This window comes from Protomyctophum parallelum (genome assembly GCF_964188405.1).
Source record: "Protomyctophum parallelum genome assembly, chromosome: 5".
NCBI lineage: Eukaryota > Metazoa > Chordata > Actinopteri > Myctophiformes > Myctophidae > Protomyctophum > Protomyctophum parallelum.
This window is the reverse complement of record NC_139702.1, coordinates 24,801,038-24,825,034: the sequence shown is the minus strand read 5'-3', so window position 1 is coordinate 24,825,034 and position 23,997 is coordinate 24,801,038. Positions and strand designations below refer to the sequence as shown.

At 42.0% G+C, this 23,997-nt stretch overlaps 1 protein-coding gene across 1 annotated transcript in view; it reads right to left on the bottom strand.

The window, feature by feature from the left end:
* tmem131l (transmembrane 131 like) overlaps positions 1–23,997 on the bottom strand; it is a 101,256-nt gene that overhangs the window by 41,152 nt on the left and 36,107 nt on the right. The window contains 7 exon segments of the mRNA XM_083766234.1: positions 2,027–2,132; positions 2,815–2,873; positions 7,348–7,525; positions 11,166–11,243; positions 14,708–14,812; positions 17,338–17,454; positions 18,092–18,215. Of these exon segments, the coding sequence (XP_083622360.1) occupies positions 2,027–2,132; positions 2,815–2,873; positions 7,348–7,525; positions 11,166–11,243; positions 14,708–14,812; positions 17,338–17,454; positions 18,092–18,215 (767 nt within the window).

Genomic DNA, 23,997 nt, shown 5'->3' with positions numbered 1-23,997 from the left:
GTATTATTTTGTGCAAAAGCTCCTTATTGGCTATTTCCCCTACCATAAGCCCTAAATGAATTGCATTGAATTGAATGGGAATTGAATGGGGCTATGGGGTGTTGTGCTAATTCGCTTATTTCCATCGCTCAAAATTAGAATTTCTTTGTATATATCCTCCCTTCATAATGTAAATAATATCCCAAGCGGCACACTTTACTACTTCTTTCGATGGAAATAAGCGAACTAGCATAACACCCCATAGCCCCATTAAATTCCCATTCAATGCAATGCAATTCATTGAGGGCTTATGGTAGGGGAAATAGCCAATAAGGAGTTTTTGCACAAAAAAACACCTGGACCTCTTTGGTGGGGACGTAACAACTACAAAGAAAGGTAAGAAAGATAAGAAAGCATTCTAGCATGGAATTCTCCTTTAACCCATTCAGGCCCGACGTCGACATTTTAAATAAATGTTTTCTAAATCATGGCAATTTTCTGAAAGATTTGAGGCACATTTTAACGATTTTTCAAAAATAGCAGATCTACAAGTTCATAGCGCGCCACTTGGTGGCGCGCTATGAGCTTGTAGATCTGCTATTTTTCAATAGCTAAAGCATAACAGAATGCTTGAAACCCCAAAAGGGGTTCCTGCCCAAAATGAGACAAGAAACACTTTCCTGGGGGTTTTTATGTGGGTAATATGTGTTTTTAGATATTTTAGGAAGTAAGTGAGCCCAGTGTCCATGACATCATGGAGCCCAGAAATATCTAAAAACACATATTACCCACATAAGAACCCCCAGGGAAGTATTTATTGTCTCCCAAACATCATTACAATAAGATCTGGTTGCAAATCTGGGTGGAGTGACCCTTTAAGTGTGTCTGTGGGTTTTTATAAATATTGAGCCAATGAGAAGTATTAACATTGGATCCATTGGAACACATTGGAACAGTCGTGGTCATAAGAGGTTTGGACGATTTTGGCATTTTAGAAGACACTCTTAATCCAGAGCGACGTGCAGTAAGCAAGAACATAAAATAGTCATCAAGAATCATAAGGAAGCTAAGAACCTAGCATCTGTCTAACAGTGCACTTGCATAAGGTCGTCGAGGCTAGGGCAAGTGCTACGGCAAGTGTTACGGGCTAAGCATAGACTGTAAAAAGAAAATATGGACAAAGCGTTCTCCGGGTCTGATATGGACTTAAGATGAAGCCTGTCAGTCCTTGAACTGTAAATCGCCATCTTTCTAGAACCGTTTGGGCCCAGCTGGCCATTGACCACGAGGCGGGACTTCCCCCCTTCTTCTTCGTTGGTTTTTATTTAGACTCGAGCGGGGGGGTGGATCCCGATCATAGACTGTAACGTTAGCCACGCCCCGCAGAACATACTCGACTTTATGGTCATTTTTTTAATAAAGGGGCCATAATTTTCCAAAAAGAATATTATGACATGAGAAATGAGACTTTAAACTAGTGACTGGAAGCAGAAAGTATTCAGGACCATGTTTATTAAGGTAATACAGTCTAGGTGAAGTTGGGCCCAAATACATGGACCTCTATGGAGCTCTATGGGTTTTTTTGGGCCCAATGACAGCAGCGCCACAACAGGCCATTATATGGACTTTTAGGAAGTCAGGATTTCCTACTGGCTTCAGACACTATTGGCTTCACTGCCCCCCCCTGGGGCTAAGATGGAGTCCAAAGAGCCGAGTTGTCAGACTACGGCGGAAGATTGGGTCTGCCGTGATTTCAAAGCTCTGCTGTAATTTTATCGCTGTAATGATTCATGAGATCATTGTGGCGTTTCTAATGATTCATGGGTCAGTATCGTTTGTGGTGAATCAGTGAGTTAGTCGTGTCCAGTGGTGTAAATAACTAAGTAACACAATTTCGGTATGTCTTTACTTTACTGGAGCACTTGTACTTTCTACAAAAGGGTATTGATACTTCTTCCACCACTGTCCATGAGTCACATTGAGTCAGTATCGTTTGTAATGATACTGTGGTGAACCTAGGAGTTGGTCGTGTCTGTGTCCTGTGTACCTGCGCAGGCCAGCGAGGCCACCTGTGTGAAGTTCCTGGCTTCGGGTCTCAGGAGAACCTGTTTGAAGTCCAGGCTGGCGTCCACCTTGGACAGCACCGACATGTCCTGAACACAAACAAAACAGACATTAAACCTAGACTCTGTGTAGCGGTGGTGGTGGTAGGGATCGGACCAAGTTAAAGAGCCTGCTCAGGTCAGTATAAATGCTGAGGGTTTGTTAGGTGAATAAATGTACTGATGCAGACAGAGTATAGGCATGTAACGATATATCGCATATCGATATATATATATGTCCCGACGATATGAATCGATTCATTGAAATAAAACAATCGATTTCCCAAAAAAATATATAATCTTTTTTTGTTTGTTTTTGGGTGGCTAGTGTGTGATGTGAATTGAGCTTTAGTCATATTCCATCATATTCAAGTGCTTTTGGAGAGAAATGAGTCACTTTCAGTAGTAGAGCACTGTAGAGGGTGTGACTGTGTGTCTGTGACTGTGCCCAGGTGATGATGGTCGTTGATGCTCATCAAGGAAGGCAATTATGTTTCTGCACTGTTACTCTGCTACTTCTTTTGCAATGTAGTTAAATAAAAAAATCTCAGGGGGGAAGATACATTATAAAATTTAAAAAACGGTAATTTTTCTTTAAAATATATATTTATTTTAATACCGTGAAAAATCGTATCGTGAACCTCATATCGTGATATGAATCGTATCGTGAGTTGAGTGAATCGTTACATGCCTAAGACAGAGTGCAGGATCCCAGTGAAAAACACTGTCTCACCTTTACATAGAGCTTCTTCCCTCCAGAGTTCAACATGTGAACTCCTATCTTCAGCTCTCCTGTGTGGACACAAAGAACAAACTGATGAAGAGAGAAAAAAAATACCTTAAAGAACCCCTTTTGGTGTTTTAAGCATCACGTTATACTTTAGCTATTGAAAAATAGCAGATCTACAAGCGCTATGAGCTTGTAGGTCTGCTATTTTTGAAAAATCGTGAAAATGTGTAATATATATTATTACAGTAGTGAACATTTTAACTCAAATCTTTGCTTCTGGTGAGGTCATATTTTCAGATGGAGGGGCTTTAGAAGAATAGGATTTAGAAGACTTTTTTTATTTCTTTTTTTAATTTCGACGTCAGGCTTAAATGGGTTAAATGTCCTTTACTCGTACACTCTTTGGAGGTCTGGTCTCACGTAACCAGACGATGGGAGATCTCTGCCTAACGATAGGCCCGTAACCAGACGATGGGAGATCTCTGCCTAACGATAGGCCCGTAACCAGACGATGGGAGATCTCTGCCTAACGATAGGCCCGTAACCAGACGATGGGAGATCTCTGCCTAACGATAGGCCCGTAACCAGACGATGGGAGATCTCTGCCTAACGATAGGCCCGTAACCAGACGATGGGAGATCTCTGCCTAACGATAGGCCCGTAACCAGACGATGGGAGATCTCTGCCTAACGATAGGCCCGTAACCAGACGATGGGAGATCTCTGCCTAACGATAGGCCCGGCCCATGCCATGTTTTGGGTCCAATGCATAGACTGTAAAAAATATGGACAAAGCGTTCCCCGGGTCTAACATGAACGTAAAATGAAGCCTGTAATGATATGCTAATTCCTGATGTAAGTCGCCATCTTTTGGTACCAGCTGGCCATTGGCTGGCTCCGTTTTGTACCAGCTGGTCATTGGCTGCCCAGACAACGAGGCGGGACTTCCCCCCTTCTTCTCTGTTGGTTTTTATTTTGACTCGAGTGGGAGGAGAAGACTCTTGAGTGGGAGGGGAATCCCGATCATAGACTGTAACGGTAGCCACGCCCCTCAGAACATACGCGACTTTATGGTCATTTTTTTAATTAATGGGACCATAATTTTCCAAAAAGAATATTATGACATTAGAAATGAGACTTTAAACTAGTGACTGGAAGAAGAAAGTATTCATGACCATGTTTATTAAGGTAATACAGTCTAGGTGAAGTTGGGCCAAAATACATGGGCCTCTATGGAGCTATGGGGCTTTTTGGGTCCAGTCCAGTGCCACAACAGGCCATTATATGAACTACCGATTTCAAATGAGGCTTCACGAAATATCTGGCTGACTGCCCCCCTGGTCCAATGCCATAGCCTGGCATGGCCAGATTAGCAGTTTTTTTGTTTTGTTGCAATGGTAGATTTGTCTAGTTTCCAGGCTACCAATGCCAGTCTCGATCTTTGGAGAGTCCACTTAGAGCACCGATTACTGGTGTTTTGACCCAGTGAGCGTTGTAAGCTTGGTATGTATTTTTGAACATTTCTAGTTCATAATTCAATATTTAGCCTCTAATGACATGCCCCGAAATTGGGACACCAGGCTCAAAGTCGTTATAATTTGCCGATAGCTGTCATACAATAATATAATATATTGGGCCAAACTGATATATGGATGTATCTAGTCTGGTGACATCTAAATGAAAGCCGCCAGGTCGGCTAACATACCTACTCCCAGTGCTTTTTCAAAAATAGCAGACCTACAAGCTCGTAGCGCGCCACTCTGTGGTGCCATGAGCTTGTAGATCTGCTATTTTTCAATAGCTAAAGTATAACATAATGCTTAGTTAAAATGATTGATGATTTTTTTTCAGTCATTTCATGAAGAAATAAAAATAAACCAAAAACAAATGTTTCAAGAAGTAGAGAAAATAGCCGATCTGCAAGCTCACACAACACGGCGCGTAGCTGTGAGCTTGTAGATCTGTTAATTTGTTTTTGTTTTTGTTTTTTAGCTAAAAAAGGTGTGGGAACCACTGCATTAGAAGACTTCTATGGAATCCCAAATGAGTAAAATCAGTTGTGGCGACTGAGAACTTTAATCCGTGCGTATCAGTGAGTATTAGGCAGAGATCTATGGTCGCCTGTCGAGACTATAACGGTGGTTGGACAACCAAAAAACTATATTTTAACGTTAATAACGTTATAATTTAGCTATTTATTTTAATTGTTAACAGTTTCCGTGCTTTGAATGGATTCCTCCAGGTTAATGTCGCTGCCATATCGGACATACGCGACTTTTGTTTTATGTGTTTAATCCGCCGTAATGTAATAAATAAAAATAAAATCCTTCTTCGCCGCGGAGAAAGAGACTAGATGCATTTGTTTTGACGGAGAAACCGGAAATCGTCACATGCTGTGGGCTGCTAGGGCTTCTGGGAAATTGAGGCCAATGCAAACGAATGGGGTTCAACACCTCATGGAGGAGGGTCCTGTGCTGCGTCTTCCGGGTGTACCAAGATGGCGGGTGGTGCTGCCGTTCATAACAAACGGGGGGAGCTTTTTTCGCTCGATTTTCGCGGATTAAAAGCCCACATAATTCAGCGTATGCTCTAAAGGTAATACAACAATCTCGGCAGTGAAGGGGGGTTGATTAAAAGTCTGGTAAATCATTTTCCGCAGTCAAACTGTTAAGAAAAATGTCATGATTTAGAAAGCTTTTTTTTTAATGTTGACGTCAGGTCTAAATGGGTCATCGAGGCACAAGAGCGCTGTTTATTAAAAGATCAAAGTAAACATCAGTCACGATTAAAAGCCAAGCCACAGGAAACGAGGAGAAGCTCGTTAAGGGCCAGTGCTTTGTATCACAGTGTAAACAGTGTGTTAATGTGTCTGAGTGATGGCTGCTGATGATACTGCCGCTCACATCGGACACTACTGGACACAAGGGTACATTATGTTATGTACTGGGAGTGGAACAGGGGATGAACTTGGGAGTTATTTCACTGACCTTTGCTTTGAATTGTTTTTGTAAAAAAAATCTGTACATTTCATATAGTATTATTAATTCAAGGAGTCGATTGTTGGAAACGTTTAGGATCGGCATACAGTATATGACACATGAGCATTAAAGGAACTCGGTCGGTCGGTCGGACGGACGGACGGACAAGTCTGTCCTGTGCAACTTCAAAGCCCATAAAAAAACCAACAAAAATGTAATTACATTTCTATTCATTTTGTTCCCGTCTTCAACGACAAAAAAATAAAAAATAAAACATGAAACCGGAATTATCTGTATGATGATGATGAATCGTCATGTCAAATCATACAGACCGACCCATGTCTGGGACCCCCGCTGAGAACACCGACCCCCCCATTCGGCTCATCGATCCATCGGATCCTCAGCGACACACAAGCCATGTTTGTCGGTGGGAAATGCGGGGCACAGACAGTACACACGCATGCAAAGACATGCATTTATCGATAATCAGGAACCCAGCAGCTGATCTGCAGTCAGCGCTGAGGGTTAAAAGGTTTATAGCCGGACTATTAGCACATTTTCTGGATGGGAACCCCCTTTTGGTGTTTTGTTATACTTTAGCTATTGAAAATAGCTAAAGTACAGTGCTCTATGAGCTTGTAGATCTGCTATTTTTTTTAAATGGTGAAAATGTGGTGCAAATCTTTCAATAATATATATTCTTTCACAGCGAATGTTTTTAACTCAAACCTTTGCTTCTGGGGGAGGTCACTGAATTACATATTTTCAGATGGGGGCGTGTCCACGGCCAAATACAGATAATTCTGGGTGGTCCTTGACATGACAAAAGGTTGAGCACCACTGACAGAAACATTTCAGAAAAACTGTAGAAGACATTTTGTAGAATCCAGTGTCAGGTCTAAAAATTGGGTTAGATCAAGGGTGGGGCAACTTTGACGATGGAGAGGGCCATTATATTTCCATACTCACTCCAGAGGGGCCACAATGCATGCGTGTTCGTAGCAAAAATAGCCGATCTACAAGTTCAAAACGTGTCGCGATGCGACGCATTTTGAACTTGTAGATCTGCTATTTTTGCTCTATTTGAATTGAAATCCTGAATAATTTTGCGCAATTTTTCAATCATTTTAACTAATATTGGACATAAAAAAGACAATGACATTATTTGTAATACTACTCAGCAAGCTACTAATTTAAAGCGTAATTAAAGTAATTAAAGCGGGTCATGTTTGGCATTGTAAACAGCTGAAAGGGCCACATTAAGTGAAGGTGGGGACTATGCCCAGCAGCTGATCTTCAGTCAGTGCTGAGGGTTATAAGGTATAGGACTATGCCCAGCAGCTGATCTTCAGTCAGTGCTGAGGGTTATAAGGTATAGGACTATGCCCAGCAGCTGATCTTCAGTCAGTGCTGAGGGTTATAAGGTATAGGACTATGCCCAGCAGCTGATCTTCAGTCAGTGCTGAGGGTTATAAGGTATAGGACTATGCCCAGCAGCTGATCTTCAGTCAGTGCTGAGGGTTATAAGGTATAGGACGATTATGTTAAAGGAAACCCACCGGCTGACGTGGGGCCAGCGGCGGCGGCAGAGCCGGGCACGGCCAGCAGCAGCAGGATGTGCTCTGTGACGTAGGGTTTGAGCTTGTCCAGGTGCGCGGGGTGACCGCCTCGCTCCGACAGGCTGACCTGGAGGCGGAGCTTCTCCTCCTCCTCCTCCTCCGTCTGCAGACATGAACCCTGAGAGACGGAAACAACAAACAACAACGACGACGTCGATTAGGCATGCAACGATTCACTCAACTCACCAGTGTTGTTTTTGTCGACTAAAACTAAGACGGAAAATGTTCGTCGACTACCTTTTTTCACTGACGAAAACTAAATGGAAACTAAATGAAAACTAAGCTATGGTCACTAAAACTGAGACTAAATATGCTGACAATTTCGTCAACAAATAAAAACCAGACTAAAATGTTAGGAAGGGACAAGAGATCCAGTATAAGTCATTTTACACTTGCAGTTGCAAGTGTAAAATCTAGACTTAACACTAAAACATTCCATGTGACTAAAATGTGACTGAAACTAAATGAAAACTATTGAAGAGACTATGACTAAAACTAAAATCAAATTCTGCTGCCAAAAACAACACTGCAACTCACGATACGATTCGTATCACGATATGAGGTTCACGATGCGATTTTTCACGAAAAACTAACGAACAATTACCGTTTTTATTTTATTTTATATAATTTATCTTCCCCCCTGAGATTATTTATTTAACTACATTGCAAAAGAAGCAGCATTACTTTTGACAGTGCAGAAACATAATTGCCTTCCTTGATGAGCATCAACGACCATCACCTGGGCACAGTCACAGACACACACAGCTCCCCTCTACAGTCATAGACACACACAGCTCCCCTCTACAGTCACAGACACACACAGCTCCCCTCTACAGTCACAGACACACACAGCTCCCCTCTACAGTCATAGACACACACAGCTCCCCTCTACAGTCACAGACACACACAGCTCCCCTCTACAGTCACAGACACACACAGCTCCCCTCTACAGTCATAGACACACACAGCTCCCCTCTACAGTCACAGACACACACAGCTCCCCTCTACAGTCACAGACACACACAGCTCCCCTCTACAGTCACAGACACACACAGCTCCCCTCTACAGTCACAGACACACACAGCTCCCCTCTACAGTGCTCCAACTACTGAAAGTGACTATCATTTCTCTCCAAAAGCACTTGAATGTGATGGAATATGACTAAAGCTCACATTTCACATCACACTAGCCCCCATAAAAATAAAATAAAAAATATATTTTTTAATATCGATATAATTGTTACATGCCTAACGTTGATTGATTGCGTGATTCAATACTTTATTAGTCAGAAAAGTGTAAACAGCATGTGGGACAGTATAAGCTGAAACAAATTGTTTCCATTGTGGTCCTATGTATCTAATTGATAAAAAATAAATAACACAATGAGATGCTTTTTATTTGTTTTATTATTATTATTTAGTTGGTTTTTTTGGGGGTTTTTTTTGGGGGGGGGGGGGGGGGGGGGGGTACTCTAAACAAATACAGAGTAGCCAAATATTTCCCAGACCCCTTTTCTCCCCCAATTTAGTCGGTTGTCTCCTTGTATGGTGTTCGGTCTCCTGATTGGATGAAATTGGTATCCTAAACCCGACGTAGGTGTTACTCCAGGTTACATCATGTGTCGTGTTTCTGAACAAACACTCAGACACAGCAATGATTACTATGGGAATATGGGGTGCATACTTATTGTAGTTTAGACTAGTCATTGGTTAGACATGGGTTAAGGTTAGGTTTAGGTGTGCTGCCCCGTGGGAGGTTAGGTTTATAGGGTGAGGGTTTGAGATAGGTTGTAGTTGTTGTAGGACTAATGACTGGTCTAACCAATGACTAGTCTAAACCAAAAACTGTCTAAACTAAGTACTGCAGCTTGTGTAGATTTTGCAGACCGAATACTTATACATCGTTACCGATAAGAAAGATTCTGAAATACAGCAGGTGTTCATCCCAGACAGACAGACATGTGTCGGTGTCTTGTTAAAGGGCTTACACTAGGCTAGTTAGTACAACAACATCCTCCTATAGCTGCAACCGACCACTGACACAACAGAAGGATGACTTCACATCACCCGCCAGGCTTTTAATTGCCGCTCTCTGTGGACTTCATAATGAACCCAGCGTGACGCAACGCAACACAAGCCCACAGCTGCTTGTCCCCTGCTCATAGTGTCACGTTTGCACAGACGCAAACCATCTAATTGCTTTAACCACTAGAACCCCAGCCAGCATCCCTATTCTGGGGGGGGGGGGGGGGGGTGTGGAACCCCTTTTGGTGTTTTAAACATTATGTTATAATTTAGCTATTGAAAAATAGCAGATCTACAAGCTCATAGTGCGCGTTACGAGCGTGGCGCGCTACGAGCTTGTAGATCTGCTGTTTTCGAAAAATCGTGAAATTGTGGCCCAAATGTTTGAATATATTCTTTCAGAGCGAAACATTTTTAACTCAAATCTTTGCTTCTGGAGGGTCCCTGGAACAACATCTTTTCAGACGGGGCTCGGCGGGCAATTACAATATATTTTTGGGGGTCCTTGACATGAAATATTGAGAACCGCTGATGTAGAAACATGAGGTTTTTCAGTAAAGAAAAATACATTTTAAAAAGACATTTTTTTAAATTCCGACGTCAGGCCTAAATGGGTTAATGAGATTAGAGGGTTTAATTGGTTTAACCAATCCTCTGAGGGGTGTACAGGAAGCAAGCTGCAAAGAGACCCCATACAGACGCTGTGGTGTGTCCCAGCCAGGCAGCAGGGGGGAGGCTAGGTGTGACTCCCATGTGTACCGGAGGACAGGTAATGTCTACACACATCCTTCTGTGTTTCCCAAACCCTGGGCTCCCCAAATGATTTAGAAAATAAGGAGGTCCCCAGATGCGTTTAATCCGCCGTATTGTAATAATTAAAAAGAAACTCCGTCTTTGCCGTGTGGAGCTGGAGACGAGACCTTCATGTTATGATGACGAAACCGGAAAGCAACACTGCTGCTAGGGCTTCTGGGAAATTGAGGCCAATGCAAATGAACGGGGTACAACGCCTCACGGAGGAGGGTCTTGTGCTGCGATCTTGCGGCGCACCAAGATGGCGGGTGTGTTGCGATCGTTCATAACAAACGAAACGGAGGAACCTTTTTTTCGCCGGATTTTCACGGATCAAAAGCCCAAATAATTCAGCGTATGCTCTAATAAGGTAATAAAACAATCTCGGCAGCGTCTCATATTTGATTAAAATGCGGGTTACGCGTTTTATGGAGTCAAACTGTTAAGCATTATGTTATGCTTTAGCTGTTGAAAAATAGCAGATCTACAGCTATGAACTTGTAGGTCTGCTATTTTTGAAAAAATCGTGAAAATGTGTCTCAAATCTGGAATGTATATTCTTTCAGAGTGAACGTTTTTTTACTAAAATCTTTGCTTCCGAGGGGTCCCTGGAACAACATATGTTCAGATGGGAGTCGGTGGCCAATTACATATCATTTTTGGGGTCCTTGACATGAAATATTGAGCACCACTGGCACTGATACAGAAACATGAGGTATTTCAGAAAATGTCGACGTCTAAATGGGTTAATGTGCAACATTGATTTCTCACTATTATATGACTATCATACGACCCCTGACCAGTAGTGGGTGGTAAGTTTGGAACTGGGCATCTTCGGGGGCCCCTGGCGTGACTCTTTTCATTGGAGGACCCCTGAAGAGTGTTTGGTGGGGATCAGTGATATTATGTACAGTTATCGTTGAGAGGAACACAGTACCGTACCTGAGGACTGCTAAATACAGTCTTGGGTAAGCTGCACTCCAGGACCAGACCCAGTATGGTGATGTTAGACGCATCTTCCTGTCAACACATCAGACACAGAATTAGTTCAATAAACAGTGACTGTGTGCACAGTGTGGACTTTAATGCTGTGAGTGCATAGTGTAGACTCTAATGCTGTGAGTGCATAGTGTAGACTCTAATGCTGTGAGTGCATAGTGTAGACTCTAATGCTGTGAGTGCATAGTGTAGAGACTCTAATGCTGTAAGTGCACATTGTAGACTCTAATGCTGTGAATGCATAGTGTAGACTCTAATGCTGTGAGTGCATAGTGTAGAGACTCTAATGCTGTAAGTGCACATTGTAGACTCTAATGCTGTGAATGCATAGTGTAGACTATAATGCTGTGAGTGCATAGTGTAGACTCTAATGCTGTGAGTGCATAGTGTAGACTCTAATGCTGTGAGTGCATAGTGTAGACTCTAATGCTGTGAGTGCATAGTGTAGACTCTAATGCTGTGAGTGCATAGTGTAGACTCTAATGCTGTGAGTGCATAGTGTAGACTCTAATGCTGTGAGTGCATAGTGTAGACTCTAATGCTGTGAGTGCATAGTGTAGACTCTAATGCTGTGAGTGCATAGTGTAGACTCTAATGCTGTGAGTGCATAGTGTAGACTCTAATGCTGTAAGTGCACATTGTAGACTCTAATGCTGTGAGTGCATAGTGTAGACTCTAATGCTGTGAGTGCATAGTGTAGACTCTAATGCTGTGAGTGCATAGTGTGTAGACTCTAATGCTGTGAGTGCATAGTGTAGACTCTAATGCTGTGAGTGCATAGTGTAGACTCTAATGCTGTGAGTGCATAGTGTAGACTCTAATGCTGTGAGTGCATAGTGTAGACTCTAATGCTGTGAGTGCATAGTGTAGAGACTCTAATGCTGTAAGTGCACATTGTAGACTCTAATGCTGTGAATGCATAGTGTAGACTCTAATGCTGTAGACTATAATGCTGTGAGTGCATAGTGTAGAGACTCTAATGCTGTGAGTGCATAGTGTAGACTCTAATGCTGTGAGTGCATAGTGTAGACTCTAATGCTGTGAGTGCATAGTGTAGACTCTAATGCTGTGAGTGCATAGTGTAGAGACTCTAATGCTGTGAGTGCATAGTGTAGACTCTAATGCTGTGAGTGCATAGTGTAGACTCTAATGCTGTGAGTGCATAGTGTAGACTCTAATGCTGTGAGTGCATAGTGTAGACTCTAATGCTGTGAGTGCATAGTGTAGACTCTAATGCTGTGAGTGCATAGTGTAGACTATAATGCTGTGAGTGCATAGTGTAGACTCTAATGCTGTGAGTGCATAGTGTAGACTCTAATGCTGTGAGTGCATAGTGTAGAGACTCTAATGCTGTGAGTGCATAGTGTAGACTCTAATGCTGTGAGTGCATAGTGTAGACTATAATGCTGTGAGTGCATAGTGTAGACTCTAATGCTGTGAGTGCATAGTGTAGACTCTAATGCTGTGAGTGCATAGTGTAGACTCTAATGCTGTGAGTGCATAGTGTAGACTCTAATGCTGTGAGTGCATAGTGTAGACTCTAATGCTGTGAGTGCATAGTGTAGACTCTAATGCTGTGAGTGCATAGTGTAGAGACTCTAATGCTGTGAGTGCATAGTGTAGACTCTAATGCTGTGAGTGCATAGTGTAGACTCTAATGCTGTGAGTGCATAGTGTAGACTCTAATGCTGTGAGTGCATAGTGTAGACTCTAATGCTGTGAGTGCATAGTGTAGACTCTAATGCTCCACTTATATTCAGAAAGTTCAATCTGAATAAAAACCTAACACCTCAATTGGGGGGGAGAGAGAGAGAGAGAGAGAGAGAGAGAGAGAGAGTCATCATGCAAAGTAAAAACACAAAATGTAATTCTTACTTTGAAAATTAAATGAGAATAAGTCATTTAGGGATTTTAAACACACACAAAATAACAGGTGTGTTTGGAGGATAGGACGACCAGAGGATGCAAAACAATTATTTAAACCAATCAAATTAATTCATTGAATTTTCATATGAAAATTATTAAAATGTGTTTTTAATTTACGGAAATAATTGTGGGGTTTTTTTGTGGGAGGGGGTTAAAAAAACAAAACAAAAAAAACATACTAAATGAAAAATAAAGAGATATTTACTCACAACCCATAAAACTACCTGTGCCCACCATGACCCAAAGATGTGCACCGAACCACTGTTTGGAGAACCACTGAAGTGCACAGGCATTCACTTCTAGTCATTTTTACTAGTTGACTAGTTTACTAGTCGACTAGTTGTTAAACTACCAATTACTGTATGTAAAAAATATTAATTTTTTTTGGAAATAAATATTTGTACATTTATAAACGGTGTACATTGGTGACTATAACTATAATCTACCTGATCTTGAGGCCTACAAAATCGGGGAAAAAATAAAAATAAATAAAATAATAAAAAAAATTCCCCTTATCAACTAGTCAACTAGTACCAACAAGGTCGACTAGTGAATTTACTAGTCGACTAGTAAACTAGTCGACTAGTAAACTAGTAAACTAGTCGACTAGTTGCTTAATGCCCTAGTGTGCAGATTGTGCAAGCTCTGTTGTGCAAACGTTGGAGGACGCAGAGTTGGACTGCAGCAGAGGGGCATTGTGGGTAGGCAAGGCAGCGGGTTCGAGGTGATTATGCACTGTGGGCTGAAGCTCACATTGTGTAAAAATGCCACCCTACTTCCTGTTTGTGGACGTCTCCACGGAGACTGTGGTTTCCCTTAAGACGTGCTTCACTCTGCCTCCTGTTTGTTTGCTTTGGAAAGGGCGTGCTGGGTGTGTGTGCGTGTGCGTGTGCGTGTGCGTGTGCGTGTGCATGTGCGTGTGTGTGTGTGTGTGTGCGTGCCTGCGTGTACTTATATTGCTGTACTGTAGCCTATACTTGCAAGGGCAAAATGTCCCCCCACACAAGCATAGTAAGAGTTTGAGAAATATACATTGTGAGGACTTTTCCTGGAGAAATGGATGTTTATCCAATTTTGGGCAGGAACCCCTTTTGGTGTTAGCATTATGTTATGCTTTAGCTATTGGAAAAATAGCAGATCTACAAGCTCATCGCTTGTAGAACGAGCTTGTAGGTCTGCTATTTAAAACAAACCGAAGAACGACTGACATAGAAACAGCTTTTTCAGAAAACTGTCAGGATGTAGAAGACATTTTTTAGAATCTGATCTCGGGTCAAAATGGGTTATATGGTTTCAAAAATATTATATATATTTTTATTTTAGTTTGGTTTATTATTAGGAAGAATCAGGTCGGATGTCATGCACCGAAAATAACTGATCTACAAGCTCACAACGCACAGTAAGGCTTTTAGACAGAGGAACTTCAGGGAGGAGGTGATCACCTTGGAGCAGTGGTGGTGTATGGACAAACACCTGTGTGTGTGTGTGTGTGTGTGTGTGTGTGTGTGTGTGTGTGTGTGTGTGTGTGTGTGTGTGCGTGTGTGTGTGTGTGTGTTTACCTGAGTCTGAGTCAGCTTGATGCTGTGGATGTGAGGGAATATGAGCACGTTGTCCCTCCTCTGGACAGACTTTAAAGACCCCCGGTGACCCCCTATACCAAACACCTGCAACACACACACACATTTCGATTTCTTTATTTGAGTCCACATTTATAAAATACATTATCAAGGACACAGATATTTTCAGTTGCTTCTGATATACTACACACTCGAAACATCACGTGTCTCAGCGCTTGAGTCCAAACAAGCCCTAAATGTACAGAATATAGGCAACAAATGAACCTATTCACAGCCAACATTGGTCACTTCAGTCTGTCATATTACCAACACCGAAAGTAAATCATGGGTACAAAAAGCACCTTCTCCTCCAAATAGACCGACTGCCTATAATGGAGGAGATTGAACAGTATGTTGCAAGCTGCTTTGCCTTACACTTGTACAACCCTATAATCCTCAAGCCTCTGACCACTAGCCTGTGGACATGGCCCAGGCTGCCAAATATAAAAACAATGAGCTGACACGTATAGCCCAGTTGTATAATGGTCTGTACTAATGGTTGATATTTTACTTGTTTAGTAAGGAAAGCTTCCTCTAAACTTGAATCAAAAGCACAGCCAACTTCCAATAGAAAAACCTCTCTGCTGTTCGTCAATTATAATGACATCTGGTGTATTTGCAGTTATATTTGCAAACACGGTTGGGTCATTGCATTGAAACATTTCTGGTTTCACGCAGGAAACAAACGGACCCCTAACAAACGGACGAGCCAGTTGCCGAAAATGTAAGTGTTCTTGACTTCTTTGTGGGTTTGTATTCATCAGAGTGGAGCAGGCTGCTGTGGCAGCGATGCGCACGCTATATAGAAAAGATGTCGGGGCTTCGGGCCGGGTTCGAGCTGTAAAAAACTGCTGCACCACATCGAGGTTGAATTCCATGGGCCTGCAGTGTGTCTGTGCGACGTGACATGCATTGGTTAATGTGAAACCTCATGGTTGCCTGTTTGTTCCTTGTGCGTCTGAGGTTTTGTGTGTGTGTGTGTGTGTGTGTGTGTGTGTGTGTGTGTGTGTGTGTGTGTGTGTGTGTGTGTGTGTGTGTGTGTGTGTGTGTGTGTGTGTGTGTGTGTGCGCGCGCGAGCACAAAACGCGCATGTATGCGTGCGTATACGCACAATACGAGCGTGTCTGAGAAAAAAAAGGTTTCTCACCGAGGTCTGAATGCAAACATCGCGTGACACAAAACACACACCACAGATAACCAACATTGACTAACTATCCTAGACGCGACACAACCATCACCCACAGTTAAAATGGTTTTCATTGTTATGACCTACTGTACAAGAGTTATAGAGAGCCCAATTAAATGTGGGCTGTTATAGCGCCACCACGAGCATTATTTTAAAGATTTAAAATAAAGATTTTACTTTAGCTTGTGGGTTCAAAACGACGTCGGCTTCGTCGAGCGTCTATATTACTATTTTTTGACTTGAGAACTGCTTTCAAAATGACCTGCTCAACAAGATCTACCCACCAAAGATATATATATACTGTATATCATTGTTGAAAATAGTTTAAACATGTACCCGAGGGGGCTTTGGAATAGCGGAGCTGGCATAAGATATAAGACAAATGGGAAATAGAGGGGGAGAAATGGAATAGTTGGGGTTTTTTGTATTTAATTTGTAAATGTTTGTTTGTTTATGTCAATCAATCAAGTCACCTTAATTCAAGTGGCAGATGCCAAAAATAGTTTTTTTTTATATTTAAATTAAATATTCTTTAGGGCCATGTCATGTGATCTACCTGCACAGCCTTTGTGATCTACTGGTAGATCACCGACACGGGGGATGGAAGCTCTACATCCTCCCGGTGGGGGCTCCTCACTGGGGATGGAAGCTCTACATCCTCCCGGTGGGGGCTCCTCACTGGGGATGGAAGCTCTACATCCTCCCGGTGGGGGCTCCTCACGGGGGATGGAAGCTCTACATCCTCCCGGTGGGGGCTCCTCACGGGGGATGGAAGCTCTACATCCTCCCGGTGGGGGCTCCTCACTGGGGATGGAAGCTCTACATCCTCCCGGTGGGGGCTCCTCACTGGGGATGGAAGCTCTACATCCTCCCGGTGGGGGCTCCTCACTGGGGATGGAAGCTCTACATCCTCCCGGTGGGGGCTCCTCACTGGCGGGTGAGTCAGTATATACAACACACATGAAATGTATGTGTGGGGAGGAATCAATTGGCATATAACAACTACATTGGGGGAGAAAAAGGCACTAAAAAAGAAACACAAAAATATATATGACAATATTTAACCCATTCTGGGCGAGAACCCCTTTCGGTGTTTTTAGCATCATGTTATACTTTAGCTATTTAAAAATAGCAGATCTACAAGCTCATACGAGCTTGTAGGTCTGCTATTATTTTTTTTATCGTGAAAATGCGGCGCAAATCTTTGAATATATATTCTGTCAGAATACTTTATTTATTTCGACGTCAGGCCTAAATGGGTTGAGACCAAAAGTTGAATATAATCTCTGAATGTCATGGCTGTAAACGGCCGTAAATATACACAAACAAATCCACCTCTGAAAGTCATACTTGTGAGCAGCAGAAGGTGTAGCATAGTGAGTCTGACCTGGTATGCCATCACTCCATGCGCCGATGTGTTGATAAATAAAGAGTTCTCTACTTGGCCCTCCTCTGACGGGAGGAATATAAGTTTAAAAGATGCCTTCCCTCTGGGCGGGATCACCTGGGGAGGGGGAGAGAGAGAGAGATTGATTGATTGATTAAAATATCCATTAACACTTTGCAGAATTACAGTACATTTCAAGCACAGATTCAATGCAAAGACTGTCAACTGTGAGTGGACGACCCAATTAAGCATTACACTCGTTTACAAGAGGGTCCACCTTGTTCAATTCATCAAAACATTTAGAGACGTACAAATAGACACTTCTATATAGTCAAAGAACAGAACAGGAATTCATCATAAAGGAGGTAAAAAGGGAAAAGAAACATATAGGCCTATATCCCCCCCCCAGTGAGGGGTGGGGGGGGGATTCAGATTTTACGGAAGTTTCGAATTGCAGCCGTCCGTAGGTGCCCTTTGAGAGCGGTTTTGAAGGAGTCAAGGGATTTGCATGTCTTAATGACTGTTGGTAGGGCGTTCCACATTTTGGTGGCAGAGAGAAGAGAGAGAGAGAGAGAGAGAGAGAGAGAGAGTACAAACAGAAGGTGCAAAGTGCATGTCAAGTCTGCACCCTCTACATAAATGATGGTAGTTACAATGTGGTTGTTAGGGTTTTATAAACACAACATGGGCTTCCACAGGCACTTCACCTCCGTGCTGACACACACACGCATGCACACACACACAGTCCTCTTACCCGCCTGTGGAAGGCAGGCATGTGAAAGTGAGTGCTGGATGTAAACATGGACAGCAGGGTGACAGGCTCTTCCTGGCTGGGATTGTGGATGTAGATGGTCTCTGCTCGGGGCACACCCACTGGCCTGCGCGCGCACACACACACACACACACACACACACACACACACACACACACACACACACACACACACACACACACACACACACACACACACACACACACACACACACACACACATTATGACACTTGGTAGCACAGATTCAAATGCAAGACACGTGACATTATGTCCACATATCGTTGTTTTAAACCTTTTGTGTTTTCACGTGCTCACACTCGCCGTAGCACTTGCAATAGCCTCGGCGACCTCACAGGCGTATGCATGCATAGGCTAAACTCACGTAATATAGATAGCATTTTATGTAGACATAGCACTCCATAGTTTATATAGTATACTCATAGGTTCTAGGGCTGTGAATCTTTGGCTGTCCCACGATTCGATTCGATTCTGATTCTTGGGGTCACGTTTCGATTCAACTCGATTCTCAATCCAAAAACGATTTTTAATTCAAAAGCTGTTTTTTTTCCCAGATTCAAAATGATTCTCTATGCAAAATGATTCTCGATTCAAAATTCATCACAATCTACTCCAGCCAACTGAAGTGACTATACTACAGTAAGTTGAAGACATGATGTTTACTGTGATTAGGGGGAGCTTATATTTCATATCACAGACACCATGTAGTGAAAACTCCTGTAACTGTAATAAAAAATAAATAAATCATTCGATTAGATTTTTGGAAATTATGAATCGATTTTGAATCATTCATAACGGGAATCGCGATTCTAATTTGAATCGATTTTTTTTGACACCCATCATAGGTTCATTGTACAGATATTCTACTGTTAGACGGATGTTAGGTTCTCATCTTGCTCATGAAGTCATGATCCCCGATGACCATTTCTATGTATCTGATGTATGTCCATGCGTTGTTCTTTGCTTACTGCAAGTCGCTCTGCATCGAGAGCGTCTGCTAAATGCCTCAAATTGAAAATAGCGTACATTAATGACCTACTTGATCACACTTACGTCACAAAAAAAGTTAAAAAAAAAAATAGCAGATCTACAAGCTTGAGCTTTCAGATCTGCCACTTTTGAATTTGAATCCTGTGAGAAGCGACAGTTTTGGACAGATGAGGTTTCCCAACCCCACACAGAGACAATATCTAAATTCCATTGTGTGTGTACTAGGATGTGAAATGGGCCCCTATTCCCAACCAGGGGGGCAGTCAGACAGATATTTCGTGAAGCCACTAAGGAAATCGGGACTTCCTGAAAGTTCATATAATGGCCTGTTGTGGCGCTGTCATTGGGCCCAAAAAACCCCATAGCTCCATAGAGGTCCATGTATTTGGGCCCAACTTCACCTAGACTGTATTACCTTAATAAACATGATCATGAATACTTTCTGCTTCCAGTCACTAGTTTAAAGTCTCATTTCTCATGTCATAATATTCTTTTTGGAAAACTATGGTCCCATTTATTAAAAAAATGTATTTATTATTTCGACTTTTTAAGTTTGTTTTGGTAAATTAAGTCACGCAAGACTGATGTGCAAAAGTGGCAATTATAGCCGATCTACAAGGTCACACTTTTTTTGTTGTTAGATCTGCAATAATTATTGCTATTTTGGAGAAGAAAAAAAAGCATTGAAAGTGAAAGTGGTAATTTCCGACTGTATGTTATACATATTTAATAAATGATCTGCAAGTATCAATACGAGCTTATGACTAATAATAACTAGAGTGGATTTTTTTTCCATATCCTGAAAAGAAATGAAATGAAATCTTTCTGGATATACAAGGTTTCCACCCGACCGCAACGACATATTAATATGAGGAAGTCACGACTCGCAAAATGTGCTTTCTCTGCAACAATGTTGGCGCCGGTCAAGGTTTGTTTGTGGAGACAGACGACAGGCACCAGTGGCTGACAATAAGTTACAATCTTAGTTAGATGACGGAATTAACCTCATAAGGCGGCACAAAGTCATTTGTATACCCTATACCGTCAGTGTTAACCCATTCTGACCTGAGATCAGATTCTAAAAATGTTTTCTACATCCTGAAAGTTTTCATTCTGACCTGAGATCAGATTCTAAAAATGTTTTCTACATCCTGAAAGTTTTCATTCTGACCTGAGATCTGATTCTAAAAATGTCTTCTATGTCAGTCGTTCTTCGATTTTTCAAAAATAGCGAGTGGCGCGCTATGAGCTTGTAGATCTGCTATTTTTCCAATAGCTAAAGCATAACATGATGCCAACACCAAAAGGGGTTCCCGCCCCAAAATGGGTTAAAAAGAGATCCTTGAAAGTTAAAAGTTTGAGAACCACCGATCTATAGACCAATTTGTCAGAACACCCACCCCTGACTCCACCAGATCACTTCCCTCTCTCCAATGAGGTTGGGAAAACAAACACTTACGTATATGCTCAATAGATTCATGACCCTATACCCTTCACAAATGGGGCAGTATATAGCCCAAGACCACTGTGTGCTTGTGGAGAGGAGCACATCATTCAAATTACATATATTTATTATTCATATAGCAACCTCAGTTGATGACTTTAAGAGGCGGCTAAAAACCCATCACTATATGACCTCGCTTTTAACTGAGTCTGTTTCCTTCATGATTCCTTATCTTAAATGTACTCTTAATTTCAACGAATTCTACTGACCAGATTTGAAGCTATTACTTTTGTTTTTACCCATTTTTTTGCATTTATGTGAATTTCTATTTACTTGTATGTAAAGCACTTTGAACTACACTTGTGTCTGAAAGGTGTTCTATAAATGATTTTTATTATTATTATAGCATATTTAAAACAACTCACATTACACCAAAGTGGAATACAAAACAGTCAGTGATAAAGGCAACCCCTTCTTAAACATCGTAAAAGTGCAAAAGTTCAACAAGGGCATTCAAAGGCTATAGTGAATAAAAGGCTCAACAATGGGAGCAGACCTAGCCTGCGGTCCACCTACGGTATATGGATTCTATGGCATAGGTGTGTGTGTGTGTGTGTGTGTGTGTGTGTGTGTGTGTGTATGTACTGTATGTGTGTGCGTCAATTTAACAAAGGTGCAGACAATCAGAAATCAGCAGAGAGTGATCGACATTTGCGCTATACTCTATGCCGAATTGAAGTGGACTCGTTCCCACTTCCCAGACTTTTTTTCTCTCCCTGGAAATAAAATCACACCCGTGAGAACTGAGTGGTGCAACGTCTGCACCTTTGTTAAATTGACACACACATGTACACACACACACACACACTCCTCTCTCTCTCTGTCGCTCGAAGTAATTAGTCTCATGTCTCATGCCATAGAAAGCATAGGTGAGTTCCAGGCTACTGTGTCAGTGGTGCTCAACCTTTTTCATGTCAAGGACCCCCAGAATTATCTCTATTGGGCCACGGACGCCCCATCTCAAAATATGTAGTTCCAGGGACCCCCAAGAAGCCAATATTTTAGTTAAAAATGTTCTCTCTGAAATATATATTCAAAGATTTGCGGCACATTTTCACGACTTTTCAAAAATAGCAGACCTACAAGCTCGTAACGTGGCGTGCTATGAGCTTGTAGATCTACTATTTTTCAATAGCTAAAGTAGAACATAATGCTTAAAACACCAACAGGGGTTCCTGCCCAAAATGGGTTAATAACACTATAGGTCAGTAAAGGTCTGCTACAGAGCTCCCTTGGAAAAGAGGACTTGAATCTCAACCAGAGTTTGCTTGTATAAATAAAAACAAAACACAAAGAAAAAGGCTGCTTTCGGCCACAGAATCAGAACTAGACGTGTTCTGTGCATCACATACAGTATCTGGAACAAGCACCCAGTGAAAACCGCAGGTCTGCTGCAACTCACAGAAAACCGCTTTTATAAATGTTTTCTTGTGTCATTCATTGATCATTCACTGTAATTTTATTCTTTTTTTATTGTCCTTTTATAATGTTTTTTTGCCCTATTTTGCGTCTTAAAGTTTAAATATTGTATTATAAAGCACCCCGACGGGCACCTAAACTTTGACCTTATTCCCATTTTGTAAATTGATAATTGGGTTAAACAACTTCAGCCCTATTTTATACGTTGCCAAATTGCAGATTCACAAGCTCATCACGTTATTTTCTCCATTTGAAAACATTTTAAATCTTTCGTTTCTAGCTTCCATAAAGTGCCTCTCCTCCATTTGCAACGTGGGTAAAAAAAAACAAAAAAAATGCTACCTTACGTCATGCGACACATTCGACATTCAGGGTCATTTATAAATGGAACAAAATATGAGGAATTCGTGCGGTGATGTTTCTTTATATTTGTTATGGCATCGACTCAGGGCCTGCTGTACAAACACAGACCCAGAGGAGAGAGGAGCTGCTATTTTGGAAGCTTCTGGAGCTCAGCGTCTGAACAGCGGAGCTCGTAACCTCGCTGGCTGTGAGGTCGACCTTCCTCTGTGAGCAGTACGTGTGCTGCTGGGAAGGAACAACTTGCTCACTGAATTACAATTGTGCAGAAACTGATGAAAGTCAAATTTGAATATTCTACAGCCCTGGCGAATGTTTTTAGAATATTGAATATTTTCCAGTTTTTCATGTGTCTAGGAGGTGACTTCATTAGACACCCTGGAGTCGTTTTTATGTACAATGATTACTTTGTATTTAGGGTTTCTTCCTGGAGGCTGAACCCTTGACAGTCAAACGTGCCAATGAAAAAAGCAGTAAGATAGTGACATCACATTATCAGCCCCTCCCCTAAACCCTCCCCCTTTATCACACAACTACAGCTGTAGGTGCGGCTTCAGTTCAGGTGGATCACCACCCATCAGGCAAACCAGGCATACTTAATTAACTGGTGGGGGTGTCCACAAAAAAACGACATTTTAACAAATACTGTTCCTCCTTATATATAACAATAAGACCTGATGATCATGTTTTAGGGTGGGAAAAAAACCATGGCACTCCATCTTTAAGGTAGTAAATATTTTACATTAGTCACATGGTCACATAACATTACGTCTTGAGTGCTGTACATGATTCGATGCTTACAGTTCAGTCAGATAACTCACGAATAGATTTAACCAATATGTATTATAGAATGAGCATATATTTTATCTTGGCCTTTGGCTCTGCTACATCTTCTCCCTGCTCGGCACAATTAAACACCATCATTAACCGTTTCCGTCCCCAATCGACGCGTCCATAGGACGTCTGTAGACGTTCTATAGTGCATCCTCAATGATACCGGGCGACCGACAAACACCGGGCGAGGAGGAATATTCTGAATTTGTTCCTTTTTTTATTTGACAGTTCGCCTTTCCTCATCCGTCTCTCCCGCAAAATATGAACACTTTTTGGATCATATATCGTATAAATTAAAACGATAGCAATGTAAGGTAGAAATGTAAAGAAACTTTTTGAGCGGATTGTCGTGGGTTTCAGAGTAAAAGCAACCATGTCTTTCTGGCACCGCAGAGCTCCTATTTTGAAGGAATCCGGGCACCGATTGTTTAAACCTTAAAAAGAGCAGGGCCATAGATATACAATAGTACAGTATCCCATGGGGAACAGAAATAACAGAGCCCACCGGTGGTGCTGGGGTGGCGGTGGGAGCAAACATCACATAACAACCAGGAGCCATATGCAGAAGGAAGGCAGGAAGAAGCATGCAGTCTAGGTGAGCTTAATATACCCCGCCCAATTGGTCAGCTGACTGCCACATCAGCGAATGACATGTGGGTCTTGCACACACTGAATACACCCACATAGTAATGCAGCGTATTAACCCCTTGAGTATATGTATGCGCCCTTGAGCACAGCATGAAGACGCTCGAGTATATCTGAC